Genomic DNA, 17,500 nt, shown 5'->3' with positions numbered 1-17,500 from the left:
TGCGATGCATTGAAAGGTCAGCGAGCTAAACAGTAATAAACTCATAGGTTGATATACTGAGGAATAAAAAAGGGAAACAATAGCCACCGAGCGTGAGCTTATATGTCAGAAAATACATACATTATCGCCGTATTCAAACGAGGAGTCATTTATAAAGGCAGGTGCTGGTGGGAGCGACGTGCCGCCAGCGGGTAGCGCCAGCACTGCCCTCGCTGAGGGGCCCAGGATGCTCTGACTCCTCCTCAAGAGGCAGCGTTCAGCCCGCAGCTCAGGCAGCCGCAGCGACTCGCCGAGGAGCCGCACGTCTCCCCGGCTGCAGGGGGTCTGTCAGGTGGGCTGCCCCTGCCCCAGGGACACCAGACCCAGCTCCCTGTGCTGCGCTGACCCGCCCCCGGCAGTTCGGAAGAGGAGGTCTGATGTAGCACAGAGCTTCCTGCACCCCGGTCCCGTCCGCCCAGCAACCTGTGGCTGTGCCCTCGGGATGCGCGATGGTCACGCCGGGGCAAAGCACACGTGTACACAGCTCGTCACCCTTTGACTGCGGCGTGTCCACAGGCCCCGTGCTGGGGATGGGTGCTTTGGGCACGGGGGTGTTTCGTGGGATGAAGGCAGCGTACCGGCCCCTCTGTCACCAGCTGCATTCAGGGTGTGTGTGAGACGTCTTAGCTCCGTCACCAGCCTTATCTACTGAATTCCTCCCTCATGAGCTTCAGGGCCTCTCCCCAGCTCCCTCAGCCTCCGCTGCAGCATCAGCTCTTGTGTTCAAACCTCAGGGAGCGATGCTGCCCTTCATCAGCTTTGCACAGCGAGGGCTGGGGGCTGTGAGTATCACTTCAAATCTGGGTGGGTAGTGTTGTTTTGGACAAAGCCCTCGAATCCTCAGCCTGTTCGTGGAGCAGTGATGCAGAAATCGCAGCAATTGTAGCCAGTGATTCCAGTGCAGGTTTTGGGCTGGCATCTGGCAGCATCGGGTGAGCAGGGTGGGACGCTGCTGTGACATGGGGGGGTGAGTGAGTTTCAAGGTAGAAATGCAGCTGGAGAAACCAGGATTTGAGCATGGGGAACACAGGCTGAGGAAGGGTCTGGAAGTGGAGAGAAGGAGCAGCAGCAGAAATCATGCCTGAGGAGGGAGCAGGAGCTGGAGCGGATTAAAACCAGGACGTTGTTAAATGTACTGACAGCAACACAGAGGAGGAGTAAGATCACAGGAGGGGCGGCACAGCAAGAGTGTACTGAACAAAGTCCCTGGGGGCTGGGCCAGGCACGGGGCAAGGGCAGCGAGTCCGGGGAGGGGCAGGATGAGGGGCCGAGTGTGTCCAGTGTCACACAGGGAGTCTGGGTGCAGGGCTGCCTCAGGGACCACTTACCCCCCTGCCATGGGGACCCCTGGGTGCGGCATCACCCTCCCTGGCTGTGTGCGGGTGTCCCCAGCGCGTGTGTGCAGGGAGGTTCGTGGCATTGTCAGACCGTGCTCACCTGAGCAGGCAATGGGAATAATTGATTATGAGGTGGGGTTACCAGGAATTTTAGTGTTAAATGGAGGCAGTGTGTTTCCAATGTGGTCCTTCCTTGAGGCCGGGGGGTCAGCCAGGCAGGGTGTCACCTCCCACAGCACGTGGGCTTTGGGACGCGGGTGAAATCCCTCCGTACCAGAGCGGCTGCTGCTGGCAGCGCACAGGTGGCACCACTGGCACTCCGCTGCATACGTGGCATCTGTGGATGGTGGTGCCACATCCAGCACAGCCTGTTGGGAGCCCACACCGTTGTGAGGAGCAGAGACAGGTGCAGGCGCCCGTGCGTGGATGCAGGGTGCCAATGGAGCCGCCCTATCCAGAGCACAGACACCTGCTCTCAGACCGAGTCAGGGGGTTAATTGGGCTGGGGTGTGCGCGGTTGTGGTGCATCTCTCATGGACACGGTGGTTCAGGGAGCCACAGCTCCAGTGATTTCTGGGCTGCTGTAATTATTGTGAAACTTTCTTCCCGGCGCTGTGGATAGCGGCTTGGCACCGTGCCGGCCTGACCTGATTAAATTCACAAATTGTCAGCCTTGATCTATAGGACGCCCAAGAGATTGCTGACTGCGCATCGCTTTGGAAATTCTCGATTTAAAACAAAAATTAGATTTAAAATCCTGTTCCCAGCAATGCAGCGCAGGAGCGCTGCCCGTTTCAAACACACTCTGGGTATCCCGGCATCGCAGTGGCAGCCAGACTCCTGCCCATCAAGGGGAAGTTTAATTCCTTCTTGTCCCTGCTCAGGCTGCAAGTGGCAGCCGCGGGGCAGCATGCTGCCTGGCAGAGGAGCAGCCCTGAGCCCATGTGGAGCTGGGAGGCTGGCTGGGACGGGAATGGCGCATCCATGGGATCTGGGCGGCAGCACCTCCCAGCTTCCTGCCCGGATCCTCCTCTCATTGAGGAGCGAGTGGCAGCTCCTTCCCCGGGCATTTTAAATTGATGCTTTGACCTCCCAGGAGGGATGGAAGCCAGTGCTGTGGGTCTCTGTAAGAGTAACGTGGTGCTTAGATCCGTTTGGAAGGAAATGAGAAGCAAATCAATTCTTTCCAAATAAATAATGCACTTACTCCCACCACACAGCCCTGCTCAAAGAGATATAATGCACAGGATAGCATCAGCCTTGCGTAGGTTGACCTATGGCTTGGGAAGCCACCGGAAGGCATCTCTATCTCCATGCTCACATGAGCAGTCCTGTAATACAGTGAAGTGCTGAAACACACTGCAGGGTGCTTTAAAAGTCATTCCTGCTCTGTATCGGAACGTTCCGATGGCTCTGCCATCACCCTGCAGCACCGGCCAGGGCTTCACCTGCCTGGGGTTGGCGGGATGCCCCAGAGGAGGGTGCCCGTTCGGGTACCCTGCGGGGATGGAGAAAGGACGTGGGCAGGTCTGTGGCCCCATGGGGCAGGAGGGCTCCTCGCAGGGGTGCAGCGAGCGGGCAGCGGCCAGGCAGATGCAAGAAGTACTGACTGTGTTTTCTCTTGTTCTCTCTTTTCTGCCCAAGGTTTGAGCATCCGAGGAGCCCAGGAGGAAGACCCTCCCGATCCCCAGCTAATGAGACTAGACAATATGCTTCTGGCAGAAGGAGTCTCAGGTCCGGAGAAAGGTGGGGGATCGGCGGCAGCAGCTGCAGCCGCAGCAGCCTCTGGAGGGTCTTCAGATAACTCTATTGAACACTCAGATTACAGAGCCAAATTGACCCAGATCAGACAAATCTATCACACAGAGCTGGAGAAATATGAACAGGTCAGACATCAGCCTCTCAGTTGTTCGTGTACCTGCTGCTGCTTCCTCCACACCTCCGCTTGCCAGCGCCCGCCGCTGCCCAGCTCCGGACCACGTCCCCCCTTCCCTGTCCCCACCCCACTCCCTCTGTAAAGAGCCGGGATGCTCTGGGCGTCTGTCGGGCTCGAGGAGTTGCCTGCTGGACCCAGGGCGCATGTCTTGCATGCCTGAGTGTTTTCTGTTGTCTGTAACCACATCGAAGCAACACCCAAGCCGGGTTCTCACCTCCGAGCTGGCCTGGAGGAAGAGATCTGTCTGTCCTCAGTGCCGCGTCCATCTGTGCCTGGTGGTGAAGTGTTCCAGGGCTGGGTCTGGCGAGTGGGTGCATGGGTGGGGGAGGACCATGCTGGCAGCCTCGGCCCACGGCTCCTGGAGCAGGCGGTGGGTTGGCCATGGTGGGTTAGCCGTGGCAGGTTGCAGGGGAACGGGCAGCAGATAGGAGATGTGGCAATCCTGGTTCAGGCCGACAACTGGCATCTCTGGAGTGAAGAGCGTGCTGCAGAGACTGTGGGTTCAGGTTCAGCGCTGGCACCTGGTGACCCGCCACATTTGCCACACCAGTGGCACCAGGAATGTTTGCCACAAGGTTGGCGTGAGGCTGGCGTGGTTTGGGTGCCAGCAGAACAGCGTGGTTCAGATGCTGGTGGCGTGGTGGGGTGGGGTGCTGGTGGCATGGGACACTTCATGCCAGCGGCGCTGCCTCGCCTGTGCCGCTGCTTTCGCTGTGTTGCTCAAGTGATGACAAATAACTGACCAAAGAACTGACAGGGTCTTTGTGCAAATCTCCTTTCCTCTCCAAACGACCCCCCCCCCCGCATCCTCCAAGGACCCGAAGTGTCCAGCACGGACCCTTGGGCTCTCAGTGCACCGCAGGGTGCCAGCATTTAGCCTGTGGTGCTGAGCTGGGGACGGCCTTTGGATTAACGAGCGCTGCCAGGCGTGTGGTATAAAGCTGCAGGGCACAGGCTGGAGACTGATGTGGGGCCAAAGCAGCTGCAGGTCGGTGCCAGCAGCCGCTTCCTGGCAAGTGTCCTTTGCCTCTAATAAGTGTAATGATGTGGGGGAAGCGGCAGTGGCTTCAGCCCTGTAGCTCCATTTACAAAGGTTTCGGCTGAAATGTCACAGCCATCCGTCCACACCGCGGGAAACTGGAGGATGCTCAAGTGCCGCTCGGAGAAGGAGAGGGAGGTGGAGCTGATCCGGAACATGTAGGCTTCCCTGTTGATCCTGACACCCAGCCACGGCTGCTCGACAGAAATATGATGATGCCCCCAGCCCCGCAGCAGAGTCTCCTGCCGGCCTGTCTCAGCGCAGCGCCCGTCTCCACAGACAAGAGGCAGACGGGACGAGTGTTTCTGCCTGCAGCAGCTGCAGGTTCCCGAGCAGCGGGTGCCCTCCTGCACCCGGGGACAGCTCAGCCCCATGCGGGGCACCGACCTGCGCCGGGGACCAGCATCTGCCATCCTCTCGCCCGGCACAGGCGCTCCCACAGCCCCACTGCAGCCGGCAGCAGGAACCAGAGCAGCTTCCTAGAGACACTTTCCAGGCAGAGTTTGATCCTGACGTTTGTTGCCAGTTAGGGGAATGTGTTTGAGGGAAAAAAGAGGAATGGAAAGTGTGTCACGCCATCACAGAGCTCTGCCCGCGCCGCGCCGCGCCGGGAGAAATGGCCGTACACAGGCAGCGCCTTCCATAATTTACAGCTACTATAATAGAGATGACATATTGAAAGCTATCTTCTATAATTACACTGAAATACATTTTTTGCTGTAGGCAAAAGTACTGTAAGGGTCCCAGGCCTCCCGGAGCAGCTGGGAACCTGCTTCCTGAGTTCACAGATGTCTCCTGCACTCCCCCGAGCTGGGGTGCAGTGTGGCTGCTCACAAGGCCCCGCCAGCCCCATGGAGCCCCATGTCCCTGGCCACTTGTTTGGGCTGTTTCCTCTGTTTTCCTTGTGCTGGTCTGAGGAGTCTGGGGGAAGCATTAGGGCTCGCATGGAGCATCCCCCCTCCTGCAAGGCTTCTGAGCAGGTTAACAAGGCCATCACTTACAACCTGACATTATTAATAATGTCTTGGGCACCAAGCAGAGGCCTGAAAAATAGAACTGAAAAAGGGATCAAGTAGCTCAGATGCTATAAATAAACAAGAGAAAACAAGACAAAGCATCAGAGGCTTCTGAGCTCACTTGCACTGTGCTGCAGTGAAGGGATGGGAGGTGTGGAGGGATGAATCAGAGCAGGCTCTGAGTAGCTGTAACCAAACAAGATCTCATCGAGCAGTTCAAGTAGATTCAGGGGAAGATTTTTGCTTCTTCAAAGCAAGAAAGTCACTCTGCTTCAGAACAGTTCAGGGTTTGAGCTGTGTTTGTGGAGAAGCATTTCTCTAGAAGAGGCAGATCTGGAAATAGTTTCCATGCATCAGTTGCCATTTTTATTGCAGTTTCAGTGGGATTCCCATGGCTGGCAGGCGAGGAGGCACGAGGGGAGATGTCCTTGCGGTGCCAGGCACCTGGGTATTGCTGGGACAGCCAGAGCTGTGCTCCTGTCTCAGGGAGGCAGTGGCAGCCTGTGTTAGCTCACCTCTGTGCATCCCCATCTCCCAGATAAGCACAGCTGGAGCTTCTGCTTGCAGTCAGATGGCTGAACCGAAGCTGTCGTGTGCCAGGATGGCCCAAGCAGCTCAGGGTGTGACACACAGGAAGGACGTGGTCTGGGTGCGGCAAGGCCAGTGGGACTGGGCGTTGGTACCCAGCTGCATCCCTGGGTCTGCTGAAGTTTGGGAGGGGAAAAGAAGCAGGGCACTCTGGCTGAGTCCTGCTCTGCCTGGGTGAGAGGAGGGTGGCTGGCATGTTCAGAACAGCATCCCCGTCTCTTGGCGTGCTGATGGCAGCTGGCTGCCTCCACCAGCCCCACAGCAGCCTCGGAGGTGGGAAAGGAGGATGAGAAGTGTCCAACTCCTGAACCTGGAGCTCAGAAAGCCATGGGAATGGCAGGAGCTGGCAGGAGGAGCCATGGCGTCTGCCCTGGCGTGGTGCAGCCACCGCAGCACCGTGACCTCGGTGGTGGCAGGCGGAGGGCCCTGTGCCGGGGCTCGCCGGAGCACTGCTGAAACGGGCGCTGCAAGGATGTAAATTAGCCTGTAATTTACTTTCAGTAGTGTAAAGAAAAAAAATCACTTTGCCTGAAGTGTATGCATCTTTCTTAAGGGTGTACCCAGATTTTAATTATCTAAATGTAAATACTTAACGAATTTTACTTAGAGTAATGAGCTAAAGTGCACACTACATAAATGAGATGTTCTAATTAATCATGTATGAACTACTGGTTTAAAGAAAAGCTATGTGAATTCTGCGAATGTTGGGCTATTGCCAAATTGCTAATCAGCATTTGCATTCATAGATGGCTTCACTTAATAAGTTGTGAGACGTTCAGCAAATGTTATAGGAAATTATGAGTTTTTAGATGCATAAACTTTTCACTTTTAACTCTTTCCCTCGCACAATCTCTTGAAATGCCAGAGAGCCCCTGGAAATGTCATTGTCACACCAATGATGTGGGTATTTTTCACGTGGCTTTAGGGGAAGAAGGGAGCCAGAGACAAACAGATGTGAGCGGACGTGGTCTGGCTGAGTCGCAGCATCTCCTCCCTGGGATTTACTGATGCCGAGCGCTGTGCCACAGCCCCTTCCCTTGGGTGCACGGGGGTGAAACCCTTTGGCCTTACTGGCCATGTTGGCAGCGCGGCGGCACATTCTGATGGCTCCGTGGGCAGCCAACACGCAGCCCTTGGTGCAGCCGCCTTCGTCTGCTGAGCGTTCGGAGCTGGTTTGTCCCTGTGGAGGCCAGCGCAGAGCCCGGCCCCTCTTCTCTGCCCCGGGCTGTCAGGCTGGGGCTACGTAGCGTGGTGCCCAAAGTGTGCTGCAACACTAGGATGGCCCCAGGATGGGGTGAGCCCAGCCGCTGCCATGCAGCTCTGCAGGGCTAACAGCAGCCCCAGGGTTGCTTTGGAAGGCGGTACGGGAGACAGAAATCAGCAGAGCTCGTGGCAGAGTGTGCGGGGGAGCCGGGGTGCTGGCGTGAGAGCTCGTGCGGGGCTCGGATCGGGCAGCACCTGTTCCTGGTGCAGCCTGGAGATGTGTCTGTCATTGGGTCCGTTCAGCTGCCTGGTCTGGGACCGATCGGTGGTCAGGCTCCTCAGCAGCGCAGCGTGGGGCAGCCCGGGCACGGCTTCGCTGAATCCCACCCTGTACAGGTGCACACACAGCGTCTTGGAAAGGGCATGGAGCCCCTGCCCGCTGCTGTGTGAGCTCAGTGGGGTGCAGGATGGGCAGCCCTTGCCAGGTCTCACTCCATCAGTTGCTGAGTGCGTGCTGGTCCCGCCTGCATTGATGTGCCGATGCCCTGCTCCTCTCCTCTCCTCTCTGCCGGGGATGTGGGGATGCTGACAGGGATAAGTGTGGAAGGAGCCGTGCCTGGTTGCTGGCTGCCACAGGACAGCCCCAGGTCTCTGATCTGTGCACGTATGGAGCAGATGGGGCAGCACAAAGGTCCCCCAGCCCCCACAGCGCTGCCTTTCCCCTGCTGCCAGGCCTGAGCTTGTGTCCTTGTGGGACAGCACAAAACCCTTCCTCAGCCTCTCCTTCCTTTGCAGGCATGTAACGAATTCACCACACATGTGATGAACCTTCTCAGAGAACAGAGCCGGACACGTCCCATCTCTCCCAAGGAGATCGAAAGGATGGTGGGCATCATTCATCGAAAATTCAGCTCCATCCAGATGCAACTCAAACAGAGCACTTGTGAAGCAGTCATGATTTTAAGATCAAGGTTCCTCGATGCCAGGTAAGGCAGAGACAAGTTCCTCAGCCCTTTCTGGGGGGAGAGGGGCAATTACTGGACAGCTGGCCCTACATCCCTAGGAGATGAGGTACTGGGAGATGCTGCTCTGCCCCAGGAGAGCCCGGGGCCCTCATCCTTCACCCAGCAGCAGCTGTGAAACAAGGGCGGTCCTGCACAGAGCTTTCATAAACACCACTGTCTTTGCTGCCTGTGATAGTGCAAGGATGAGGTTTATTTACCCAGTGCTTGCTCGCCCTGCCCGTAGCAGGTTGTGTGCAAGGGGCTGTTCTGTCACCCCAGCAGTTACTTGAGTGGCTGCTGATATCAGCATGACCCTGTGATGGAAGAGCTCAGCTCTCTGGGAGGGATGTGCCAGGGCAGCAGCTGGCACTGGGCTCACAGCTGCCCATGCCTGAGGTGAGGAGGGTGATGCCAGACCTGCTGGCCCATCTCCCAGTGAGCTGTTGCCTGAGCAGGGTGTGGGAGAAGGCAGAACCTTCCACACCGCTCACAGCCAGCACATGTGTCCCCAGACACCCTTGTGACTGCCAGGCCTTGTGCCCATCCCCACAGCCCACCAGCCTCCAAATTGGTCTGTGCATCCTGCGAGGAAGCAGGCAGCTGGGAACTGGGAGGGGGCTTGTGGGCACGGCCAGGCTGGTTTGGAAGCTCTGACCCAGCCCCCTTCTTTTCATGGGGCTCCCCTGCAAAGCCAGACCCCAGCAGAGCCGAGCAGGAGGGAGTGGTCAGAGCCTCCCCAGCACCACTCCTGCTCCACACCTGAAAGCTGTGAGGAGCCAGGCAGGAGCAGAAGGTTTGGCTGATGGGATTGCTGGCAGGTGTGGAGTCGGTGTCTCTGCACACAGTGTGCCCAGAGCTCTGGTGGTGGTAGAGGCAGCGTGTGCAGATGCACCTTCTGAAGTGATTCCTTTAAAAAGGAGGAAGGTAAATAAGGCAAAATGAGCGGAAGCACAGTAATGAGATAAACACAGCTCTGGGGAGGGAGCCTGCTGCTCCAGGATGCAGCGTGGGTAGCAGCATGGTGATACCGCGGGAAGGGCGCGCTGGGGATTGCGCTCGGCTGCCGGCTGGCCTCGGGCACAGGCACTGGATTGCAACCAGCCCTGAGGGGAAGGGGCTCTCAAGGAATGTGGAACCTGTGCCTGCCAGAGGGTGTTCTGGGGAGGAGAGTGGGCTGCATGTTGTGCCGGAGGGGCTGTGCTGCTCCCCAGCCGGTGCTGCCTTGAGGCTGGAGCACGTGCTGGGCTCTGGAAGGGCTTCGCTCTGCCAGGCTCTGCCAGGCTCTGTGCCCCAGTGCCTGTCCCATGCGGCACTGAGCCTGCGCCCTGCTCAGCCCACAGCATACGGTCTGTCCTGTGCACCTGTGGGATGAAGCCTGGAGCAGAGGCGGGTCCCTGACGTGGGTGCTGCAGCCCACTGCCCCCTCCACCCAGTGCAGAGCCTGGGTGCAGGGCTGCCTGGAGGGATCGGGGGAAACTGAGGACAGGCTGCTGCCCTGCTGTGTGCTGTGGCATGACAGGACATGAGAAATAAGGGTTGCTTCTGACCCTGCAGAGTCCTGCTCACATCTGGAACAACAGCCATGGTTTTCTTTCCTTGTTTCAGGCGGAAAAGGCGTAACTTCAGTAAACAAGCCACAGAAATCTTGAACGAGTATTTTTACTCTCACCTCAGTAACCCCTACCCCAGTGAAGAAGCCAAAGAAGAGCTGGCAAAGAAATGCAGCATCACAGTATCACAGGTAAGCAGTGGGTGGGAGCAGGTCCTGGACCCCATCGCTGCATGCCCAGGCCGTGTGTCAACCACCCTGCTCCCCTCAGAAAACTGGGACATGTTTCCACAGGAGGTGTGTGGGATGGAGAAAGTCCTGCCCAGCACCCCTGTAACCCTTTCCCCTTTGCACCCCTGACCTGAGAAGGCTCAGTGGGGCGGTGGGACATGACTAAGCTCTGCGGGAAAGGTGGGGTGCCTGCAGGCACCCGGGGCTGCGCTGGGGTGAAAAGAGTGTGTACAGAGGTGCAGGTGGAAGTAAACAGGCCCTGAGGTTGGCACCCTGTCCCACATCAGCTTTCCCTGTGCAGCTGGTAGGATTCCAGGCTGAGCCTGGCTGGCTGTTAGGAATTCGTTACACCTTACTGTTATTTCAGGGGAAGGGCAGTTTATCGACACAAGTGTCACCTATTCCTGTAGATCAGAATTTCTTTGCTTGCTGGAAGTTGTTTTTCTGAGCCAGCCAGAAATGCAGCCCCTCGCTGTGTGACACGCAGGGTTTCTGTTACGAAGTGTATTAGGCAGAGTTGCTCCTTTTATCACATGTAACAGATGTGGCTGTGAAGGTAAAAGAGACACCAGCATCTTCCTCAGCAGCTTGAGCGCTCTGGTTGGCTGCCCAGAGTACACTGACAGCTCTGGACCAGTGTCACAGTGATGGCCAGGCCAGTGACACTGCTGCATCCAGCTCTTCTTCCCCTGTCCTGTGCCAGGCAGCTTAAAAAGCCAAACAGCCCTTCGCATTGCTCGAGGTCTGTAGTTCCATAGAACACCGAGTTACTCCCAGGCCGGATCTGGCTCGTGCAGCAGGTTCCCCTGGGTGGCAGGGGAAGCTCACCCACAGTCCCCAGGTTCCGCAGCCACCGCGCTGCCCGTCGCGAGGCCAGGGCCATCTCCTCCCCGCTCCATCAGCTCTGCTTATCAATATTTCAGGTCCTTTAGAGGAACAATGCCTGCGGCAAATGTGTTAACTATTAATGACTGCAGGCTGCAGTATTGGCATTATTAGCAATGCAACCTTTAGCTTTATAATTAAGACCTGAGTTGAGATTTACTTTATAGGTCTCCCTTGAATGCATGAAAAATTCAGGCTCTTTATTGAAGACTTTCAAATGAAAGGCCGCCCAGATCCCCCAAATTTGATATTACTTGATGGACTTTGGGTGCCCCCTCAGCACAAACACCAGCAAACCGCCCCGTGACATGAGAGGCCAGTGGAGACGTGTGTGTGCCAGGGAAGGCAGGGAATGGAGATGGGAACTGTTCTTCCCAGGCCACTCAGCAGCGGCTGTGTGATGGGCAGGGGTTTTGGAGATGGGGAATTCGGTGCCCTCTCATATTGCTCCTTCACTGCTGGTAGCATCACATGAGCAGTACACAGGTACTAGGGGGTGCTGGTCCACAGCCCCACATCTTGTTGCTGACTTCAGTGGTCTTGCACATGGTGGTTTGTAGCAGTTCCTCCCGTAAGTGGTGGCCAACAGCCCTGTAAGTGGTGGCAGACCTGCTGAAGAGGCGGTTTCTGTCCAGTCAGCAGACCCCAAGCTGTGCCTGGCAGAGGAGCCAGTGGTCCTGCAGAGGAGAAGCTGGATGGAGATGAGGTGGAGGTGGCTGAAGGAGGCGAGGTGGAGCATCTGAGAAACCAGGACTGGTTGCTTCTAGTGCTGATAGATCTGATTGCTTGCTTAATTGTTTGCTTGGTGAGATTAGTGTCTATGTTGCAGAATGAAATAAAAGGCTGGCAGGCAGTCCAGAAACAGCAGCAGGGAGCCTGTGACATCAGTGTAGGTTTGTCTCTTCAGTGTTTGACACAAGCTTGAATTAGTTGTTTCTTGAATCCAGTAGGAAGTCCAGGTGAGCGATGTGGGTAGCTGCATTGCATCCTCTGGAGCACGGCTGGCAGCAGCCTGAGCTTTGCAGGGTGATGTTTTCCAGCCTGGAGCAGGGCAGGGACTGGGCGCTGGCTACCAGGGATGCAGGTCTGGGGACTGGGGCTGTGCTCTGACAGGATATTATCAATGGGTAGGAAGAGCTCCAGACAGCAGGAAAGCCTGGAAACGGGGCAATGTATCATCCGATGGGAGAGGAGCCTGTACGTGAGAGAGGGAGTGCCCTGTGATCAGCTGGTTGCTTAAGTTCCTGATAGATCTGCTGTCATAGGTGGAAGATGTGAATCCGGTGGGTATCCCCGATCTTGGAGTTTCAGAGCACTTCCAGGGCCGCACGGCGGGACTGTGGGGTGACGTGGTGTTTGCTGGGTCAGACTGGGCTGGAGCTGACCCTTTGCTCTGGAAAACGTGTGGATTTTGGAGGCCACCCTGCAGAAGGGCTCTGAGCGAGCGCTGTGGCAGCGCCCGGCGCGCTGCTCCGGTGGCTGGCGGGGGCTGCAGTCCAGAAATGAGGGGTGAATTGGGCAGTCCTTCACAGTGCTGGCAGGAGTAGCATCGCATGGGATGAGCAGTGGCATCCAGGCGCGTGACGGAGCCGCACCTTGTGCAGGGCTCTGAGCATTTCCAGCCTCCGGGTCCCTCGGTGGTCGCCCAGGCTGGCACCGTGCCCGATTCACCTCCTGCAAATGCCCCGGAGGTGCAAAGACCCAGAAAATGGGGAAAGGGAAAAAAAGGACAGATGTTAAGGGTTGGCTTTGCAGACTCCAGAGGTTGTGGTTCCTGTGTGATGGAGAGGCTTTGTCCTTTCTCCGGCTGAGCCGGGCTTGTAGCCTCTCCTAAGGATGATCCAAGGTGTTTCTTTCTTGTGCTGTCAGTGCCTTGTAAATGCTGGGGGCAGATTCATGGCAGAACATTTTCTCCCTCAAACACTTAATTAGCGAGTGTTTTGGGTCATCCTCCCCCCAGATTAAGCAGCTCACTGGAAATCTTGCTGCCATAGCACTTTACGGAGCTGCAAAGAAAATTGTCTCCCAGAATCATTTAGCTGCAGATGGGAGATAGATGGTTTCAGGTTTGATATCGGTGTTTAAAATAATATGTAGAGAAGGTTTTTCAAGAAAAGCATAAAGACAAACTATTTATTAAGATGAACACCTTGCACAATTTCATTTTTAAGAGTATGGAAAAGGTAATTCCAGGGAAAAAAATGTCCTTAGCAGAGAACATCGTCGGCTGTAATTTAGAGCTACCCGATCAGCACGTGTTGGAGGGAGATAAACTGTATCATCTGTTCTCCCCGTTCCATGGCTGCAAGGCTGATGTTTTATACTTTTGCAGATGAGCCTCTTTCAGGGTGTCATGAGCAGCTATCAGTCTGTCGGGCGGGCGGTGGGAAGGGCACAGTCATTGCTGAAAGCGTGTCACTGGATTACAGCAATAAAATTTTTCACTGCTTCAAACAAAAGAGGGATGTGGTGACAGGGGAATATATTTAAAATCCTTTCCAGGGAAGGATGCAGAAGCTGGTTTGCAGCACCCCTTGTGCTCCTTCTGGGTCCACTCACTTCTGTAAGTGGGGGGAATGGGGGTGGTGGGTGTGTGGGCTCCCACCCCCCTTCACAGGGGATGCAGGGCAGAGCAGAGACACACAAGCTTCCTTACAGCTTGCAGAGGAAGGGTCAGGGTTTGCAGAGGGAACGTTCTTGGGTTCAGATCACACACCATTATTGTGCCACATTGATTTTCCAAATTTTTCCATTCCCTGCCATTAGCTGGGGTGTGGAACACGAACTGTGTGTGTTGAACGCCTGGAAACACAAGGGAAATGTTCCCATGCTCCATAACCAGGGAGGTCCCTGGTTTCAGCAGCGATGCTCCTGTGCCAGAGCGCTGATTGATCCCCCGGCCGCAGCCGGCGCAGAGGCACGCCGCAGCCCTGCCCCGTCCCAAGCCCCACGTTAGGCATCGTGATGATTTAAGTAATAATTTATCGCCTTTTTATTTAACGTTGCAATTAACATGATAAATAAGTGCAACAGTATTGTTTGAAATGTAATATACAATTAAGCCCAATTAATTAATTGGCCTTCAATGATCAGGAGGAGAAAGATGTTCATTGTTTTTTTATGTGAAGAGATAGTTTGTTTTAATGAAAAATGTGTCGTGAAGCGGCTCGCGATGGAGATGAGCTCCAGTTTTAGGGTGAGTGTGGGGCTGGGAGAGGATGCGGGGCACTGTGTGCCCACCCTGGGGACAGCCCGGCACCAGCATCCCAGCCTTCCCCTGGGACGAGCTGGTGCCAGCGGCAGGGGCAGGGTGAGGGGAAGCTGCAGGCAGCCAGCGCAGCCCCACAGGGAACGTGGCCATAAATCCAGCCCCAGTGAGCCTGGCACGTCTCCGCTCCGGGGTGCCCTGGCCCCGTGTCGTCCCGTACGCCTGGCCAGAGCCCCTGATGTGCCCAGGCCAGGGCACGCTCCTCTCCTCACTGATGTGTTTCATGGGGAAGCGAAGAGTTCCTGGGCAGGGAGGCAGAGGGACCCGGGCAGACGGCAGCCCCCCGGGGGGATGCTGTGGTTTCGTGGGGCAGCGCGGGTGCCGCGCTCCGCCGCTGCGCAGGGCGCGCACCCTCATCTCAGGAACAGTTTAACATTTCTGGGTATTCATTTAGATGTGGTAAGCGGGTTAAACATAACGTACGATCGCTGCTCCTCTCATTGCTTCCAATTAAACCTTGCTTGTTAGTTTAACCTCTAGGTAATCCCATCAAACAATTGATGTCAAGGAAACACTGCCCACAGTGGCTCTGGATGAGTGGCCATTAATTTTAATTGCCTTGATATTAAAGATTAAGAAGTATTGGGACTAGCAGAATGGAAACGATCTGATGTCAAGCAAATCCACTCGTTGAGGCTTCCCCAGGCTGCTGGTGATATTAAAATTTTACTGTGAGAATTAAATAAACCTTTATTAGTGATGGCTGTTGTTTGATTGGTCCAGGGGTGTGCATAAACAGAGGGGTCTGCACACATTTGCGGACAATACACTTGATGTACAGAGATTCCTCAATTATGAAACTGTTAATAAAGCATAATCTGATTGTCCACAATAATTATTTGCTAGGTTTCATTAATGTATTATTGCTTCTCTGACTGACAAGGTATTATTAAGTGCATTATATAGAATACGGTGGAGTATTATCTGGGGAACAGAATGTATAAGGAACCTTCTGTATTCCCATTAAAAGCTGGAGGCTTCTCATTAATTGTGTTTAAACAAAAGCTATAGCTACAGAGAATGCAGCAGGATGGGCCCTGTCTGCAGCGGGGAGCTGTACCAGGCCCTGAGGTGCCGTGGGGCTGCTGCAGCTCGTGGCAGGGTGCAGGGGGCCAGGGGAGTGCAGGACCCTGGCCTCGTGCAGGGCTGGGAGCCTCACTGGCCCACAACCAGGTGTGTTACTGCCTCTCCTTTGCCTCTGTGGTGTTGCAGATACTTTCCTGTCCCAGCCACACCGCTGCCGTCCATGCCACAAACTGGGTTTGTAGTTTCAGGGCCCTGTGCCAGCAGCTGGAGTTACACAAAGCCAGAGCGGCTGTGTGAACCCCTCAGAGCGGCTCCAGCCGCGGCCTCTGCGCAGGTTCACTGGTGGTGCCCCGTGAGCCGTCTTGGCTTCAGTACTGTATCGTCAAAGGCCGATGACAAAGTGACTTCTTGGCCATTATTGATTTATATGATTCCTTTCATTTTCAGCTGAGCAAACACGTGTCTGTGAGGGGGCTGCCAAGGTTGTTCCAGCCCAAAAATAAAGAACAATTGCTCTGGCTGCCCACTCGCCCTCACTCAGCTGGACCTTGGTCCCCCTTGAGCAGCTCACAGGGTCTTGCACTGATTTTGCTGACAAATGGCTCATAGAAGTAGGAGACAAAGCTGTGCTGAGCGCTGCAGTGAGCTCCAAGGTGCATGGTCACCAGAGTCACCCCCTGTGCCTGGGTTTGCCAGCAGAGAACCAGAGGCAGATCATGCTCATACCCACAGTGACATTGAACTCTTGGGGCCCGGGCACAGGTATTTGCTGGTCAAACACGGCATCCTGAGGGCCCGCACTCTGCCAGGCCGAGCTCTTTCTGTCCCTCACCTTCCCACCTCTCTCCACCACAGGTGTCCAACTGGTTTGGCAATAAGAGAATCAGGTACAAGAAGAACATTGGGAAGTTCCAGGAAGAAGCCAATCTCTACGCAGCGAAGACGGCTGTCACCGCAGCGCACGCCGTGGCCGCCGCCGTCCAGAACAACCAGACAAACTCCCCCACCACACCAAACTCTGGTACGTGCCCGCCGCGCGCGTGAACGCCTCCCGAAGGGCAGTCTGTACAGGCAGACCCTCCATGGCACCCACTGAGTTCGGTCAGCTGAGGAGGCCACAGCTCCCTAGCAGACCTCCTCGTGGCACGGGGAGTGGTACCAAGCCCACGGACCTCCAGGCTGGACCACCCTGAGTCCAGGTGCTGCCGTTGGTGGTCCCAGTGGGTTCAGCAGTGAAGCTCCCGCAGCCTTACGGGGGAGCAGAGTGGAGCCCACCTAATTCCCTCAGCAGTAACATCACCTGGCTCAGGCTTCTGGCATCTTCTTTGTTTCCATAGATATTTTAAGCTTTTTCTCACTCAGTGAAAATAACATGAATTGAGGTAGAGCTCCAAGTGCATTTTGGTAGAGCTGTGGAAATTATTACCAAGATAGGAACAAACTAGAGGAATATTTTAGCATCCACACTAATTAGTCTAAAGGCTGGGCTGCTTGAGATGGAGTTGATTCTCTCTATAGAAATCTAAGAATGCGACTTTTTTGTTTTGGAGTTGCTCTGCCACGTTTCTTCTGCAGGATTTAAACGTTCTCTCACAGTGTGCTGTTGACATTCTGCAGATCTTAGCATTAAATTGGGGGGGAGGTGTAAAGAACAAGTCACTTTTGGGGGCTCCAGAGGCAAAGGCTTCCACCAAGCATAGCTGCCTGTGATGCTGTTGACAGAGAAGTCTTGCTGTCACTTAGTTGTAGACAACTTTTAAAGGATACAAAGATCCATGGGATAAAATCCTCTTTCAAAAGTAGGGAAAAGGTTCCTCCTCTGATGGCAATAAATGGGGTAATTAGTAATTACCAGCCACTTCCTTTGGAAGGGGACGTTAGGCACCGACTCAGTGAGCTCTTCTCCAGTGTTCGGTGACAGCGTCTCACCATGGAGCGATCCGGCATGGAAACCTGTTGTTGCACAGGCTGCTGTTCCATGGGGAGAAGCCGCCCCGGGTCGCTCAGGGTTCCCAGGTGTTCCCAGCATCGCGCTGCCGGGCCACAGCCGGCGCGGTGCCGAGAGCCGGCCGGGCCGCGCCGAGCCGGTGGGAGGGGGCCGTTGGCCCACGCTCGCCCCGTGCCGTGGCCAGCAGCTCTCCCTCTGCTGCCTGTCCTTCTCCTCTCCTGTCGCCTTCTCCTTCCCCTGCCCTCAGGTCTCTGGGGGGATGTATTTGCAGCTCTCTGTTATTCAGCTACCTAACTCTTTCCTTTCCAGGTTCTTCTGGTTCTTTTAACCTCCCAAATTCTGGGGACATGTTCATGAACATGCAGAGTCTGAATGGGGATTCTTACCAGGGGTCCCAAGTCGGAGCCAATGTGCAGTCACAGGTAGGAGAA

At 55.6% G+C, this 17,500-nt stretch overlaps 1 protein-coding gene across 1 annotated transcript in view; it reads left to right on the top strand.

The window, feature by feature from the left end:
- Positions 1–17,500, top strand: part of PBX3 (PBX homeobox 3) — a 107,089-nt gene that overhangs the window by 85,664 nt on the left and 3,925 nt on the right. The window contains exons 4-8 of the mRNA XM_084272790.1: positions 3,021–3,262; positions 7,954–8,144; positions 9,768–9,903; positions 15,977–16,142; positions 17,379–17,491. Coding sequence (XP_084128916.1) covers positions 3,021–3,262; positions 7,954–8,144; positions 9,768–9,903; positions 15,977–16,142; positions 17,379–17,491 — 848 coding nt within the window. The remainder of the gene's footprint in view (positions 1–3,020; positions 3,263–7,953; positions 8,145–9,767; positions 9,904–15,976; positions 16,143–17,378; positions 17,492–17,500) is intronic.

Source organism: Gallinula chloropus (genome assembly GCF_964237585.1).
Source record: "Gallinula chloropus genome assembly, chromosome: 18".
In the NCBI taxonomy this organism is placed as follows: domain Eukaryota; kingdom Metazoa; phylum Chordata; class Aves; order Gruiformes; family Rallidae; genus Gallinula; species Gallinula chloropus.
The sequence above is the reverse complement of the archived record's forward strand: the minus strand, read 5'-3'. Positions and strand labels throughout refer to the sequence as shown.